A 16,679-nucleotide genomic window follows, 5' to 3' on the forward strand; every position below is an offset into this window, starting at 1 on the left:
TGACGAACCGACGTCAAATACCAAAGAAGCCAATGACACCAAAAGCCAATACTAGAAAATAAAGAATTGATAGCATTTGATGGGTTATATGTATGTTTTCTATGGCATTTCGTGTTAGCTAGGTCAATTAGCCTCTTCTAGGAGAACCGTGTGCATCATGGTTGCCTATAGCAACAATATGATACTTTGCGCCTTGTTGACAGGCGAGACAAGAGAGCATTTGTCCCTTCTCGGTCTGTGAAGGCAAATGATATGAATATGAAAAATACTTGTATGTAATAGTATTATGTATGACTTGTGCGGAGTATTGTAGTTGATGTAACGTTAATAAATGGACGAAAGATGGGACGTTTTTCGAGCAGCATGAAGAGGATTCACCCAAAGATATAACGTTAGCTAGCGATCACTCAAGTGTGATACATGCAAATCAACCAACAAGGTGTGGATATGCCTCCAGCATCAGCAGCACACAGAATATCCCCAAATCCAGACAAAGGTATTGTGCAAGTCTCTGATACTGAGCAGATTACACTCCTTAAGGATATGTTTTAATGTCACACACTTTATGTGTTGTTTATTTGATACTTTTCAGGTTTATGTTTAGGTTTGCTGCTGGGAAATGACTATGAAAAGAAGAAGAAGAAACTTCAGCAGGAGCTTCAACTGGACTACAAACATCATGCTGCCAAGGTCTGATGATGGAATCATTTCATAGTGAAAAGACATATTTCACTATGTGGCCTCTCTGTTGCATTTTTCTGAGTAACCACCCTGTCCTATGTTTTCATGTTCTTCCTCCAGGTAAAGGATCTGAAAACTGGTGAACCTTCAACACAACCCCAGGGTCTCTCCTTACCTATTGATGAGAAGATATCGGTTCAGGTGTGTTTCTGTGTGCCTGGGTGGGTACTTTAATGAGAAAACATTTTTGCGTGTATATACATTTCCATAGCAGGAAACAGGTAACTCTCTATGATCATCATAGTGGTACTTTACTCATTGGCATGACATAAATTGCTCACAACAACACAAATATAATTATACTGCAGTGCAGTGAATTGTTCATTGTACAGTGCTTTGTGTCTCATGGCAATTGCTTTTGATTACTTGTGTAATTGCTTGCTGACCTGTTAAAGCTTATGCAGAGTGGCCTCATGTATAAGGCATCAGCCTCCGGAGCTGAGGATCGTAAGTTTAGGTCTCACCTGGATCGTTACATTTATGAACAATTTACAGTATCGTGAAATGCTTTAGGTAAGTCCCCGATAATGCAGTGATGAAGAGGGACCAGCTTTACTCATTAACATTAGCGTGATACATAATGCGACATTGTATCTATGATACAACTAGTTCACAAACTGGCTCAGGGAATGTGACAAAAAGGGAGTCCACGCAAGGTTATACTTGAAACCAAACTTAATTTGTTAAACTAAGGTTTACTCAACTGAACACTGGAGTGTGTAGATGTAGGCAAATGAAAGAAGTCCATGCATGTGTGTCAAGTGTACTGTGAAGGTGTTAAAGGTGCAAAACCAAACAACAATCATGCATGGTGGATGTCTGCTGTAGCAAGGGAGAGAGACAATAAGTATGTGGACCAGCTTTTATAGCCTGGAAGACCCAGGTGAGCTTAATCAAGCTGACGACCCTGCCTTGTCAGCCTATTGACTGCTGATGTTGGCTCGGACAGCCTCCAAGACAGTGCTAGGACGTCACATCAGGGGACAAACCCTGTATAAGCCATTACATGTAGGGTTTGTGGGTCGATCCCCGGCCTTTTTTGCGAGAAACTGAACTTGAAACCTGGACAAAGCGTCAATTGAATGTCTTTATTAAGTCAGAAGAAATCCTGTTGCCTTTAAGCTGTTACGTTAAACTGAGAGGTGACTGTGATATAGGAAAGGTACAGTGAGGTGTCTTATATTCAAAAGATGAGTGACTGTATATTGATGGTACATCAACAGAGAAATGAATGAATGAAACTAGAAAAAAGGGAGGGGCTTACTCATGATATTGCTATTAATAAGTCAGATTCAAACACAGCGTTGAAAATATGTGGCTGGTGCCCTGTCTGAATGCGATGGCTGCTTCAGGCACATGACTTTGTTTCTCACAGGAAAAACTACGAGAGGAGAGAAAAAAAGAATACAACCTCTTCCTACAAGAAAAAGCTCAACTCGAAAGGTTTAAGAGGGGAACACCTCCTGTCACTTCAAAGGTAATGTGAATAATAATAAATACATACATTGAAAGTTATTCAATTCTGCTTTCTCTTAAACAAAATACATGGTTTGTAGAAGAAGATTTTTGCAATGTATAAAATAAATGCTTCTCATATTCCATTGTTTTTTCAGCCCGGACAGGTTCGAGCTTCAGATGCTGTGCACAGTTCTTCCCCAGCTTCTCCTCTGCCCATCCTCAACATCCATACAAACCCACACCCTCCTCCCAGGGAGCGCCCTGCATCCAGGAGAGATGCTGCCTCTCTGACTGAGGCAGAAGATAATGGAAAAAGCACCGGGACTTGGGGACATCAGAGACGAAGGCGTTGGCATATCCAAAGACCAAACAAGCCTTATAACTCTGAGGAGGAGCCAATCACAGACAAAGAGGAAGAGTTGGAGTTCAGACACAGGAGGCGACAAGACAGACACACTCCAGAGCCAGAGTACAAAGAGGAGAGGAGAACCAGAGAAAGCAGAGCTAACAGGTGTAGCTTGTTTCTGTAGTACAATCTTGAGCTATTTTCGTCTGTTACATACATACCATAGACAGAAGAGTAGATATGATGATGTAATATCTGTTCACTTGTTTGTCTCTATGGCAGAGCTCCTCGGGGCATAAAGAAGATGGAGGCCCCTAGTGTTCGTGACCAGAACAACAATGAAAGGGGTTGGGAGTCAGAGTAAGCGAGATGAATTTATATGTACTGTTCTGGTGGACTGCAGCAATGAGGTTTGTAATGCTGTAACAGAATCATCGTAGATAGCAGAAGTATTCACATGCGGAGCTTGACAGCCAATAACATCCTCTTGGAAAGTCACATACATTTTCTCAATCATTACAATAATCTGATTTAATGAGCTAACACAGGGTAATTGCAACACAAGATCGGTATAGATCATTTCTGCTATATTCAGTTATTGCTTTCCAGCACTTCTCGTGCATGCCGTTGCCTTTTATCGTTGCCGTTTATGCCATTAAGTTGAGCCACACTCAGTAAGCTGTTAACGTGTGGAACGGTGATGGTGGGTGAGCCTTGGCCCAGCTCCAGGCAAACAATTACTCACCCCAGCTCTACCAGAGTAGCTGGATTGATTGGACAATCAGGCTTCACCCCCCCCGCCCTGTCTCTGAGACCAAAAGCTCTGCAGGCAAACTATGAGGCAGCGTATGATGTAAAATGGAAGCTGGGTGTGACTCAGACGGGAACTGATTGTTGTGTTCTTACCCTTAAACACTGTCAGAAATTGGAGGGCCCTTGTGGAATGTCTGATTTTGTCCGTGCAGAAACACACACCCTCCTCCCAGGGAGCGCCGTGCATCCAGGAGAGATGCTGCCTGTCTGACTGAAGCAGAAGATAATGGGAAAAGCACCGGGACTTGGGGTCCAGGCCATCGGAGACAAAGGCGTTGGCAACTTCGTCGACCGAAAGAGCCTTATAGCTCTGAGGAGGAGCCAATCACAGACAACGAGGAAGAGTTGGAGTTCAGACACAGGAGGCGACAAGACAGACACACTCCAGAGCCAGAGTACAAAGAGGAGAGGAGAACCAGAGAAAGCAGAGCTAACAGGTGTAGCTTGTTTCTGTAGTACAATCTTGAGCTATTTTCGTCTGTTACATACATACCATAGACAGAAGAGTAGATATGATGATGTAATATCCCTTCACATGTTTGTCTCTATGGCAGAGCTCCTCGGGGCATAAAGAAGATGGAGGCCCCTGGTGTTCATGATCAGAGCAACAATCAATGGGTTTTGAAGTCAGAGTAAGCAACATTCATTTCTATGTACTGTTCTGGTGGACTGCAGCAATGAGGTTTGTATGTGGAATCCAATAACATCCTCATACAAAGTCACTTACATTTTCTCTGATTGAATGAGCCGACACAAGGTAACTGTAACACCAGACCGGTGTAGCTCATTGCTGTGCTATACTAAAGTTATTGCTTTCCAGCACTTCTCGTGCATGCCGTCGCCTTTCATTGTTCACTGTTATGCAATTAAGTTTAGCCCCTCTCAGTAAGCTGCTACTGTGTCGAACGGTGATGGAGGGTGAGCCTTGGCCCAGCTCCAGGCAAACAATTACTCACCCCAGCTATACGAGAGTAGCTGGATTGATTGGAGGATGAGGCTTCACCCCCCCCCCCCTGTCTCTGAGACCAGAAAGCTCTGCAGGCAAACTAAGAAGCGTAGTATGATGTAAAATGGTAGCTGGATGTGACTCAGACGGGAACTGATCGCTGTGCAGTTACCCTTATATACTGTCAGTAATTGGATGACTCTTGTGAAGTGTTTGTCTGTGTATCTGTGTTTAATAGTCTGCCAGACAGCATGAGGACGGCTGCAAGATCCAGACCTGCTACCAGCAAGGATATAGCCGAGTTTGCTACGGGACTAATGATTGGTAAATACCATTCTTATTGCATGGTGCTTTCGGACACATATTGACTTGTGGGATTATTGATGGATTTTGTCACTTGAAATACTTTCTCAGCCTCATAGGTGACAGCACTTGTTTGTTGATGGCTCTCTGTTGTCACGCAGGAGCAGTGGAAGATCAGACAGCCTCTCAGATGAGGAAAGAACAGTACAAGCAAGAGCTGCTGAAACAAATTGCTGAAAAGCAGAGAAACAAGATCAGGTGAGTTTTGATCCACTAAATCATCATTTTCTCAAACTGTTTCAGCTGACACATCCTTGTGAGTCAACAAAGCACAAAGGATGGGTGGATTTGTACATGTTGTCTTCAGGGAGAAGGAACTTGAGCTGAGGGTTGCCACCACTGGAGCCACAGACCCTGGGAAACAGGTAGAACGAACAAACAAGTTTTTAGAGACATATTCCATGATATGAATGTCTAGATCTTACTTTAACCCAGCAGATGTATCGGCCCTGTATCTGGATGGTATATAGTTAAGTAAATATAGTAGAAATGCCTCAACAGCACAATAAACACATCTCACATGACACAACCTATTTATCACCATGATGGATGATGATTATATTATTTTTGATGTTTAATTGAAGTTTTCTCAATATTTGTTGCCTCATTTCCTCTGATGGATCTCTTTTACACAATGCACCTCTTCCAGCCGGACAGATTTAAGCAGTTTGGGTCTATAAATCGGAGACGAGATGTCTCACAAGAGGACACGGAACAGAGAGCCCCCCCAGGAAAGTCTCATGTGGACCACAGTACAGCTCTCAGTCAGCTGGCAGAGAAGACAGCGCCTGGATCCGGAACTAGAGCAGCACAAGGTGTCCCCTCGCTGGACTATTTTGACGAGGACTACCACAGGAACTTCTCAAACAAGCTAGGAGAAGTGGCCAACCCAAGGTAGCGCACTGTTGCTTTGTGTTGCCATACACGAATGATATTAACAACTCTGCTGTCAATTCACTGCAGTGTATGTGATTACATTTTTTCAGGGTTGCTGGTGTTCCTCCTCCTGTTCCTCCCGCTGTAGCTCATAACTACAAGACTCCATATGATGCTGCTTACTACTACTATGGGACCAGGAATCCATTAGATCTTAATCTTCCTTACAATCCCAGTACAGTATTTTAACCATGTTATTTTAATTTTATTTTTGGTTATTGCATCTTAAGGTTCAATTCGCTGCAAGTTGATTTTCATATTGTATTGAAATGAATGGAAAGCAGTGGCTTCTTGGAGGTAAAACAATGCAAGATGCTTTGGGAAAAGGTCAGCAGTAATGTAAAGTTTTAGGATGGTCCACAGTCATTTCTGTTTCTAGCGTCTTCAGAGTCGTAAAGTAACTTGCGGTATCTGTTTGACCTTAGGTGGGAGAGATTCACATCGGCTTAAATAAACTCCCCGACCTCACAGTAGAGAGCTATTGCCATTTATCATGGAGCCACTTTATCGCCATATCAATGGCCAGGAGGACTTGGCATAGCAATTCATAAATCTCATTTTACAGCAGAACTGATTTTATTGCTAAGGGGACATACAGTTTATTGGATATGAGTTCAGCAGATCCAGATGGATCTCACTTCATCCAGCGGGTGTGTTTGGTTACATTTATTTTCTTTCCATTTGAAGTTTGTAGCCAAATTCTGACCCAGGTCTGAGCTCACAAATATTGTAATGTTGGAACACAAATCTGTCAGACTGTGGCAGCAGATCACTGTTTGTATTCATCATCTTGTATTTTGGCATTTTCTTTATCAGATGGTCTGCCTGGAGGGATGCATCAGTCTGGGAACCACAGTCCTCCTCAAAGACCCCCTACTTTCAGACCTAATGGCCACACCGAGTCAGTGTACATTTTTGCTAGAGTGGTTTATTTATCCAGATGATGAATTCAATGTACACAATTCAAAACAATTTCAAAATTTGTGAAAACTGAAAATCAATTTGCAGAGTGTGAGTAGATGGTTATGGAGACTTTTTGTTTTTCTTCCAGAAGAGGGCCCTCAATGCAAAATAACTGTGTGTCTGCCCCCTCACTGTCGGCTCCGAGAGCAACTGAGCAGCACAGTGCGTCACCCCTGGATGGCGGAGCGCTTTCTGCAGACCAGTCCAAGCAGAGGAGGGAGAAGGCACTAAGCCACCAGGAAGCACTCAGACAGCAGGTACGACATCAGATCTACAAGAGATCATCTGATTTGCCAAGGGTGGAGCAGTGAGCCCCGAATGTTTACAACACCTGGCTGCTACCCCATGCTTTCATATATTTCATATATAGTAACTAACTTCACAAATCAGGGATGACAGTTTGGAACCAAGGAGTACTTGGGGCAGTGTCTTTTTTTCTCTCCCACCTTCCAGCTCTGTTAGCTGGTAGCTAGATGTTTCTTTGGGTTTGGCTAACTCAATCAGAGTTGAAGGAGCAGCCCGCTGTCTGACATGCTTACTGTCACGCTGACATGCTAGTGATTGCTGTAACAGGCTGCCTCCTCCATGCTGACACCAGAGGAAACCCAGGCATTGACTCATTTTAGGGACAGACCAGATATTTTGACAGTTAGACCAGACCACGGTGCAGTTAGCATTTTCCCATGGGCAAAGATTTGTGTTGTAGCTAGACTATAAGACAAAGTGAATCAACTTTTGAAGCATCTTGCCTGCCTTGTGTCCAGATCATAGAAAGAGAGGAGCGTAAAAGAAGAGCGAAAGAAGAGAAGGAGCGCTTTGATGCTAAGATAGAGGCCGAGATGATGGCGTACAACCCCTGGGGGAGAAGTGGAGGAGGTGCTTCAATTAAAGACGAAAAAGGCAACCTTGTTAGTAAGTTGGGTTTCACGTTCTCTTTTAATGAGCTCTACTAAACTTGAGATAATATATGGAATAAATAAATAGTAATACAGCTTGTTTTAGGTACGTGTAAATGTTTCCATGCCCTCAGGTGACTTGAAACAAATGCACAGGAACAACGAGGAGTCATGTCGGAATCCTGTGCCCAGGAAAAGTGGACAGACACAAAGCTTTGTGATGTCTAATGGAAACACTCCTGTAGATGAAGGAAGGGATCCCCTTTCCAATCGACGATCAGGTAGTGTTCACTTTCTCTGAGTCGCTGTGCCAAAATTGTGGCAAACTGGCTCCTGTCATCCAGTGTATTTCGGGTGCACTGAGCATGTGTGTGTGCACCTGCACACATTGGTCTTTATTATAGCTGGATTACTGTCTAGCTCCCTTGTCATTGCAGGTTTCAAAGACAAGCCAAGTCCACAGCAGCTCCACATGCAGGACAGATACAAAGAAGACCTGAAACAGCAGGTAGGTCCTGGGCCACAACCTTCAGTCTACGCGGGTAACTGCTTGGATGCTGCTCGGGTGTCTCTTCTACTTTTTTAATGAAGTCAGAATTTTCTATTGTTTTCCAAATACTTCAGTGGTTTTGAGCCCTTTGAAGAAGTTGTTAGTAACTACGCATATAACTTGTCGTTACCAACAGATAGAGGACAACAAGCAAAAGCAGACAGAGGAGAAAGAACGATTGAGGATTGAGGAGGAGAAAGAAGAGAAGAGGCTGGCGGACCAAAGGGCTCGCATACAGCAAGACCATGAAGAGGAGCAAAGAAAGCAAAAGATGATTAATGTGAGGAGTTCATCTCTTTGATGAAGAGCACATCTTTTATTCCCCCTTCCTGCCAGTTAAGGGGTCTCCTCACACTGGGCTTGCCATTGAGAAACAATTGTCTTTACTCTCTGCAGAATAAGCGGAAAAAAGCAGATTGGATCCAAGAACCGAAAAGACAACACCAGGAGGAGGAAAAGAGGGTGAAACAGGAAGAAGAGACCGAGAAGAAGGTACCCGAGAGTGCCAGGGACAGAGAGGAGAAAAAGGCGCAGTTGAGTTACGAGGTACAGTAAGCCTGAAAAGACATTGGCGATTGTAGCTTTCAGTTTCATTTATTAACACCTCCGTCAAGTCATGTGACTCTGCTCGTAAATTAGCAGAGAGAGCCATCTCCTCCCATCCCAACCTTGCAGAGGAAGCAGACAAACCTTGTGGCCTCCAGACCGTCGTCTGTTGAGAGCCAACTCACCGATAGGACTGTAAGTCACGCAGTGAACGGATGCACATATTTTCAAGTCTAGACTCTTTTGATGTAAATCTAAAATGTCAAAATGCCCACAATTTCCACAACAGGAGCGCTCTGTGTCAGCGCCACATTACCGACCAGTCCCTGAGAAAATCTCCCCGCCACAAGGTAAGCCTCACCACCCCCCATCAAATGTCTACCTGCTTGTAAATCAGAAATTGCCACTTTAATCATTTCATTGTCTCGCCTCTCTCCCTCTGGTCGTTTCAGACGGTCAGCGGGAAGTGATCAGAGAGCTGTCAGCCCTCCGTAAGTATTTGAGAAATGAGCAGAGACAACTGGAGGTTCAACTAGGCCAGACAGATCGTCAGGAGAGTCCCGACACTCCCTCCAACAGGTATTACAGTCAGACTCCCCTGAACAGCAAGGGTCATTTGCGTCGGTGTACCTTGCCCAGAACTAATAGGATTTTATTACTTTCTTCCTGGCTAGAAAATGAGCCATTTAGAGAAACCTATGAGACGTGCTCTACCCCTTCGGGTCCAATTTGACCTAAAACACCCTCAGTCACATTAAGGTTAAGACACAATGCTAATTCAGACTTGTTAAATGGCTTAATTTGCTATTTGTATTTAAGTAGGCTCTCTCATGTTCTGAGTTAATGAAAGTGACCCAGGTCAAATTGGCTATCTTCTAATCTCCATCCAGATTTGTTTCAGGGACTCATTACTGCACTAATGTAACAGTTTGATCCCAAGTGGAAATGTTCTTTTCATCCGTCTTTACCTTGCAAATCAGCAGGGTCACCTGCAGTGCAGGATTCGGTAGGGATTGAGAATGTTGCTGAACGACACTTCAGCAGCACACGTGGCCGCTTATTACCTCTCACCATCCACCTTGAAAAAGTCACGTGACATAGTGTGTGTGGAAGTTCCACCCCCAAAACAGGCAGGACTGTACTACAAGCTACTTGTAAAGTATCTGCTTGTATTCAAATTATTACTGCAAATCATCAGAGAAACTCTTTTGAACTTGTGCCAGTGTCACAGCTTGTCTTTGGTTCCAATAGAAACTGCTTACACAGAAAGTCATTCTTTAGGCCTCCTAAAAGCATTTGTTGCGTCCTTACTTTTTTAAAAACAATACTCACTTAACTCTTTTTGAATCTGGCCTAACTTACGAGGGCCAGTGTATCAAGTGTATTCAATGCTGTAGTCATTGTGCACAACTGAAAAGCATTCGGGAAGGTGCATTATTGGTACATTTTCAGCTTTTCCTCCTTTGCTCAGACCCAGAGGACGACCCAGAGGGACCTTTGAATCAATGCACAAGCAAGCTGTCCAGCCGTCAACCAGGAGTCCCTTCTCTGGTGCTGCAGGTGTTAATATGCAAAATATCAGGGAGTTCAACCAGCTTAAATGCAGAGGTAATGACACGTTGACTGATTGAACACTGGTTTTATATTAAGAAGCAACATTTGTCCTTACTAATCCGATCACCCTTAGGTCACTCAGTTTTCTGTGCGATCTGTTTGCCTCAACTGCGCCTTCTATATGAAACTGCAGTCAGCCTTTTCAAAGTGGTTACTGGTTTGTGAAATTTAAATATTGCTTCTCCGAGCATTCAGTTAATAGTGATGAACTGAATATGATCCTCTGAAGACAAATCAGTTTATCTCATTGAATTTAAACCAGTTGGACTCTGCTTACTTTCCCTCTGTAAAATGAAAAAAACACGTTTTTCTAACTTTAAGTAAGTGATTAAAAAATCCCTCCTCTAATTGCCTTGGTCATGGCGTTGATGTCAGGACAAGAGTCGAAGAACACTGCGGTCCTAAACCAGCTGGGCATTGCCAGATGGTTTAGACTTCACAGAGCTTCATTAGTCCTCTGTCTCCCCCTAGCCACACCGAAACTTTAATCTCATGAGGTCATGGGAGGCGTCCATCAGTGACAGGCAGTTTGGCGGTATATACCCAGAGAATGTAATGCAAGGGACCAAGGAAATGGCTTTGGATTGGTTCCCAGACCGAGTTAATGAAGGAGTCTGAAAGACACTCAGAGCTCCAGCTTGTAAAACAAAACAAAAATAGGAAGAAATGCTCGTCTGTGACGAATTGACCAAATCACTTGTCAAACTTCTAGATATAAATGATGAATTTATGCCAACCTTACATCTGAAAGCTGCATCGGATCCATTCGGTACAGTCAAACCTTGATAGGATGTGCTTAAGTGAGAAGGATGTATCCAGCCGGTGGATCTGCTGAGTCACAGCCAAGTTGCTGTTTCAGAGAGTGGAGGAAGAGGAGGACTGTAATGAAGGGAAAATTGTTAGTTTATCTTCTATTGTCTTCCTCTAGTCTGTGCCTCCTGACCTTATCTTTCTCATTTATTTCTGTGCTAATGCGACTGTTATTGCCGCATCAGTCGACGAACGCCACTTGATTGCTACTGTAGGACAAATACCTCATGGGACAATACCTATCCATCATTTGTCAGACACGGCATCCCGTGAAGAGGTCCGTCACATGTACCCCGGCCCTCCGACTGACGACCAAAGTCTGGACATCCAACAGCAGGCACTTCTTCGTGAACAACAACGCAGAATCAGGCTGATGAAGAGAGAGGAGGAGCACGGTCAGTGGGCAGACACACACACACTCAAATGTCTCCTGTTGTGCTCTTTAACTCATTGTTCTGTGTTTCCCTGCAGGCGTTTTGGAACAGCAACTGAGCCACTGTCGTACTGTGAGTGTTCATCACATAACTAATGTGGATTTTATTGTGACAGGCTAGTCGAGTACATCTCGCATGTTTTTAAGTTAATTGGTGCCTGCCTGTGTTTATTTATTCTCTCAGAGGAACAAACCTGGACGCTACACCCAGAAAGACTCCATATTGCCGTCTGAGATTGCTTTTATTGGTAAGCCTGACTGAATAGAGTCTGTTTGCTAAGACGGTCTCTGTTCCCTTTTTCTTCTTCTTTCAAGTATGAAGAAAGTGTTTACATCAGTGGGGGACACAATATGCTTTTGGATTCTTTCCTTTTTCTGAGGAAGTCGGCTTCATACGCCCTCACAATACCACACTACAACAGCCTCTGCGCCAGGATAATTCAGCTCTGTGTCTCCGTGCCAGGCTAATTGTGGCCCATGCCAGCTCATGTCTCTGTGTTGCAGCTGGTGCCAACGCTGGGTGCAAGGGGCACATGCCAGCTGTAGGGTGGAGATAGCACAGTGCCAGCCATTTGGGAACGGGGGCAGTGGAGACATTGTTTCAAAACTCTGGTGCGGGAAGAGAGGCTTTTAGAATACTTACCCTTTTCCATTCCGAACCCCTTTGCAGGAAAACGTTTTCTTTTCATGTTACACATATTTGAACTGAGTGAACTTTTAGGACTTTAATCTCTGCAAGAAGAGGTTTGTGTGTAAAGATGAATGGCTTTGTCAGATGTTTACAGTGGCGAAGCACGTGAAGGGCAGGTTCCTCAACAGAGACACCGTCAGCCCTCAGCAGAGCGCCACGAGAGAACGACCTCACGCAGGAGACATGACCATGATGTATGGCGCTGAGCAGTAAATCAATTCTTTTGTTTGCTTCGGTATTACTAGAGACCCAGTAGTTTTCAAATTTTACAACGTTAAATTGATGAGAATTGTAGTCATTCTCTTCCCTCGGGTCTCGTTTGTGCAGGAGGGGGCTGTGTCTATAGATCAGGGGGAACGCAACAACCAGCCAGATGCTCATCAGTCTTTGCAGTCAGTGTCTAGTTTGCACTTTGAATCCAAAAGCAGTGCTCACAACCAGCACCGCGTCAGGAGACAAAACACTGGCGATCATGACGGCAGATCAGGTGAGAGGAAATACCCTAATATTTATATACGGATGCGAATATAACAAAAGCAGAACAAGTCTGGCAAGTGGGTGCGTGAAAAAGTTTCGGTCCACAGAAAGACTTGAGCAGCGATGCCCATAATATCTCTCTGTGTCTCATCTTACACATCCCTCCCTGGTAGAGTAACAGATTAAATAAAGAGCGTGTCATTTATATTTAAGCTGTTTTTTTTGCCAGATTTCTGACACACGTGCTTTGCCTTTTCATTTATTCAACCAAAATGAGACAGGATTCTGCAATTGCTAAATTGTAGGCATCCTTTATTTCCTGATTGCCTAAAGCAATGTGTGATGGATAACGTACTCCTATGTCGTCTCCAGAGGGGCCGCCTGGTGATGAAGTGGATGTCTTGTCTCTACGTTCGGCCCTGGAGAGGCGCGTCTCAATGGAGACTGTTGCCACAGAGGCCTGGCTGCGGCCCGGCACGTCGGATACTGTGGAACGCTCCGGCTGTATGGAGAGACCAAACGGCGGGATGGACGCTCCACCCTGGCTGACACACCGCGTCTCATAGCTCCTATTAGCTGGTCTCCAAACGAGTGAGGGGAGCTCCCCTCTCCCTTTCCTTGGATGGCTCTCCTGAGAATGAGCTTTGTTGCTGTGTGATGCTGGAATCACTTTCTGCTGACCAACATGTTATTTGTGGGTGTTTGTTGCATTACACAGCTTCGAAAAGCTTGTTCAAGAGTCTGCCTGTAAACATATTAATGTCAGTTACCAGACACCAAAAAAAACACTTTTTAACCTGCAACAGATTTAGTCCATGGAAGTTTTGGAAGGTAAATATCTGTGAATACACCATAAACATATGTATGTGTTAATGTAGTTATTTTTGTTAGAAATATGATGGTTTATTTTATAATAAAATGTATTAATGTGGCCCTGGCTGATCAATAAAGGAGAAAAATAAACAGCTTGCAGTTCTGTCATTTAGGAGTCAGTGATTCAGCGTTTCAAATCAACCAAGTTCAAAAACTTTATTGACCTAGAACCTGATTAGAATGCCAGATGATGTATTGTACAGAAAGTTGTACATAATCTTTTTTGCAACATAGAAAACTTTACATTGCTGTATCATATACATTTTGTTTTCTACATCCATGAGCAGGAATGCATCCCATTCATACTTAAAGCACAGCTAACATTTGTCATTTTCTCTATACATATACCTTTCCCGCAAACCAAAGAAAAAAACAAACAAACCATTAAATATATTATTAACTTTTGATTTTGTACACATGAGTGAAAACTAAACTCAAACATGAAAACAGACTAGTGACTCAAAAGCAGCTAGCATCAGGTTGCTCTCTTATCTTCCAGTTTCAGAAGCCCGGTTATCATCCATCTCCGATAAAAACCTAAGAACATATAAAATGGAATAATTTAACCCTTCACTTTCCACGTTCATGTTCAATTACAAATCGTACGGTATAGGACAATCTGCGGGAGACGGTACAGTCAAATAAATTATCACAAAAGTAAAATCTCCTGTGCATTCAAAAAAGAGATCAAGTGCAGCAAATCCAGAGGAGGGAAAAAAAAAAAAAAAATTAAAGAAAAATAAATGAAATCTAGTGTTATAAGATTATATTACACAGCGGCAGATCTGTACAACTAGTTTCATCCAAGAGGCTACCAATGCTAATGTTAGCCATGTGCAGACAGAAAGGTCATCACTATCAATGTGTGACAAATGTCACATTTCATAGTTACTAAATATGTCCTGTTGCATGTTGTTGAATCCATTCATTCTTTACTTTTTAAATATACAGTAAGAAGCACACATCTTTTGAAATATATTCCTTCTGAGCAGATCAGAGATATGGATAACTGTCAGTTGTTAATCAGTAGTTGTATCCAGCGGAGGCATCGCTACACCTTGTACGAGACATCACCGTTTTCACCGTGGTATCAAGTACTCTGTCGGGGCTGTTTGTGTGAATAGGCGTGTCTGTGTGGGTGTGTGGTGACAGGGTTAAGGGTGCGGGTGGGTGGTAGCAGATAGCCGACTGATCATCAGCTGTTTAAGTCAGGCGTAAACCCTGCGGAGGGTCCTGAGGTGACACGGAGCCACAGCGCAGTCGCACAGATCTGAGGCGGAGGCCTCAGTGGGGGGGGGCTCTGTGTTTGAGGCCGGTCGTGGCGGTTGCAGCGTCACTGGGCCTCCTCCCCGACCTCTGTGTCCGCCTCCTGCTCAACGTGCGGCGGCTGAGGTTCTGGTTCGGGCTCAGGCAGCTGCGCGATGTGAAACACGAGGCCGATGCGCAGGTAGAACTTTCTTAGGACGGCCCGCAGCTCGGGGATCAGGTCGAACTGCATGATCTCACACAGGAGAGGGTAGTATCTGGACGCATGCACCTTGAACTGTGGGGACGAGACGGAGAGAGTGAGACAAAGACACCCGTGTCTTGGTGCTACAATATTTATATGCTGGTTATTTGGTACAAAATGGCTGTAGGTGACAAATAGCATCGTTTGCAGAATAAACATACGATTCAATGTTGGGTTAAATGGTGGAAATACACTTGTACATTTTGGCATTGCGTCAGTTTTATGAATCTAAATCTAAATATTGAAATAGTCGCAATGTACTATTTTGCAATGCAATCAGTTTTGCTTGTGCTCTGCTGCACTCTATTCCATCTACGCCCTTATTGTGATTGGCATATAGACTCCCAATTCATTTTTAATCTACATTCATACCATAGTCACCAAAAAAGCTTTTTTTCTCCTGTTTAGTAGGTCAGTACGTCTGTCAGGCATCACTTAAAATAGTATAACAGGACACCACAAACACAGCGACGGTAAACCACAAAGTTGAATCAGTGCACAACTGCAAACACGTTACAAATGCAACAAGCTTTAAAAGTGGATGATGACTTGAACATACCTCGTATTTCGTTACACTGATGTTAAAAGTGTCAAAACTGAGGACTAACTGCCCCATCTGTTATTTCTGGAAATCAGACCTAGTTGTAAATGATCTCGCATGAGTCAGGAAAGGCGTCATCGAGCGTTTTTTCGGCTCCCTTACCCTTTCATCACTGATCTTTAGCACCTTGGTGAGGAAGAGCAGCAGCAGGTTGGTCCAGGCCTCTCTGTGGCTTTCTGAGGTCAGAGCCAAGAAGTATGCTACAGCCTCACTGCACACGCTACATCACACAGACACACACACACACAGGGAGAAACATTCCAGAAATGTTCAGCATCACTCTGGGAGAACATCAAACACAAAAAAGGAAGGCGCCGTGTTGCTCTGTAACTTATTTTAGCATGAAAGCATCTGCTTCTCTGCCTTGCTTATCACATTAGAAGGTGCCAGCATGGACACGATGAAGATTCTTGTTAACTGCTAACTAAAGCCACTGACTGAGGCTGTTATGAAAACAATTAGGCACTTTTTCTTCACAGTTTAAGCTTGAGTGACGCAACCTCTGACCTTTCTCCTTCAACCCTGCAGCCCTCTTCCGACACTCACAGCTCTCTTGCAATCTTCAATCTCTGTAACCTAATCACCTCCCAAATCTGCTTTGCACCCTGCACTAATCAAACTTGCATGTGTGCTGTACATGGCCTCTGGTAAACAAGCATCTGTCTGTGTGTGTGTGTGCGTGCGCGAGTGTAATTAAAGAATAAATGTCAAACTGTGTTGCTTCTGGATGACAGGATGAGGGGAGTTTGAGAAAGTGGGAATGAGCATAAAATACAGTCATGATGACACATAATGTCTCCACAAATTAGGATTTCTGAGCCACTCGCACATAAAAAGGCACCATCCATCCTCCTCCTCCTCCACCTCCTCCTCTCCTCTTTCTCATCTTCTCTCTAATAATGAATGCAAGTAGGAGAGACAGACCATGATTCTGCTTTATCTCGACACCGTCATCAATTCGTGGGAGAGGAAGGGGGTGAAGCCGGTTTGTGAGGCGCCGAATAAAGACGCAGCGATGACAGCAGTGCCGACTGAACAATGAAACATCAGTGTGCGCGCCGATTCCTTTTGGATCTTTACAGCGCGCCGCATCCGTTACAGAGAAGTGCCGA

The 16,679-nt window shown here is 43.9% G+C and overlaps 2 protein-coding genes across 5 annotated transcripts in view; one reads left to right on the forward strand and one right to left on the reverse strand.

Moving 5' to 3' along the window:
- Positions 1-420: 420 nt before the first annotated feature.
- cspp1a (centrosome and spindle pole associated protein 1a) lies at positions 421-13,149 on the forward strand (the record flags this gene model as incomplete). The annotated part of the gene is made up of 29 exons (XM_079181152.1): positions 421-496; positions 605-690; positions 802-882; positions 2,117-2,218; positions 2,364-2,505; positions 3,579-3,795; positions 3,913-3,990; positions 4,543-4,628; positions 4,769-4,865; positions 4,975-5,032; positions 5,317-5,561; positions 5,654-5,778; positions 6,420-6,504; positions 6,655-6,823; positions 7,331-7,478; positions 7,597-7,743; positions 7,900-7,970; positions 8,149-8,292; positions 8,409-8,558; positions 8,655-8,753; positions 8,848-8,908; positions 9,011-9,137; positions 10,030-10,166; positions 11,240-11,377; positions 11,454-11,488; positions 11,600-11,663; positions 11,920-11,957; positions 12,434-12,593; positions 12,956-13,149. The coding sequence occupies 29 exons, from the start codon at positions 421-423 to the stop codon at positions 13,147-13,149; spliced, it is 3,360 nt and encodes a 1,119-aa protein (XP_079037278.1).
- A 449-nt stretch (positions 13,150-13,598) lies between these two features.
- The window catches only part of arfgef1 (ADP-ribosylation factor guanine nucleotide-exchange factor 1 (brefeldin A-inhibited)), a 45,957-nt gene continuing 42,876 nt past the window's right edge, over positions 13,599-16,679 (reverse strand). For all 4 annotated transcript variants that reach the window (XM_079181275.1, XM_079181274.1, XM_079181273.1 and 1 more), the window contains 2 exons: positions 15,670-15,787; positions 13,599-14,999 (listed from right to left, as the gene is read on the reverse strand). In XM_079181275.1, coding sequence (XP_079037401.1) covers positions 14,790-14,999; positions 15,670-15,787 — 328 coding nt within the window. In that variant the 3' untranslated portion in view covers positions 13,599-14,789. The remainder of the gene's footprint in view (positions 15,000-15,669; positions 15,788-16,679) is intronic.

The sequence above is a fragment of the Pholis gunnellus genome (genome assembly GCF_910591455.1).
Source record: "Pholis gunnellus genome assembly, chromosome: 20".
Taxonomy (NCBI): domain Eukaryota; kingdom Metazoa; phylum Chordata; class Actinopteri; order Perciformes; family Pholidae; genus Pholis; species Pholis gunnellus.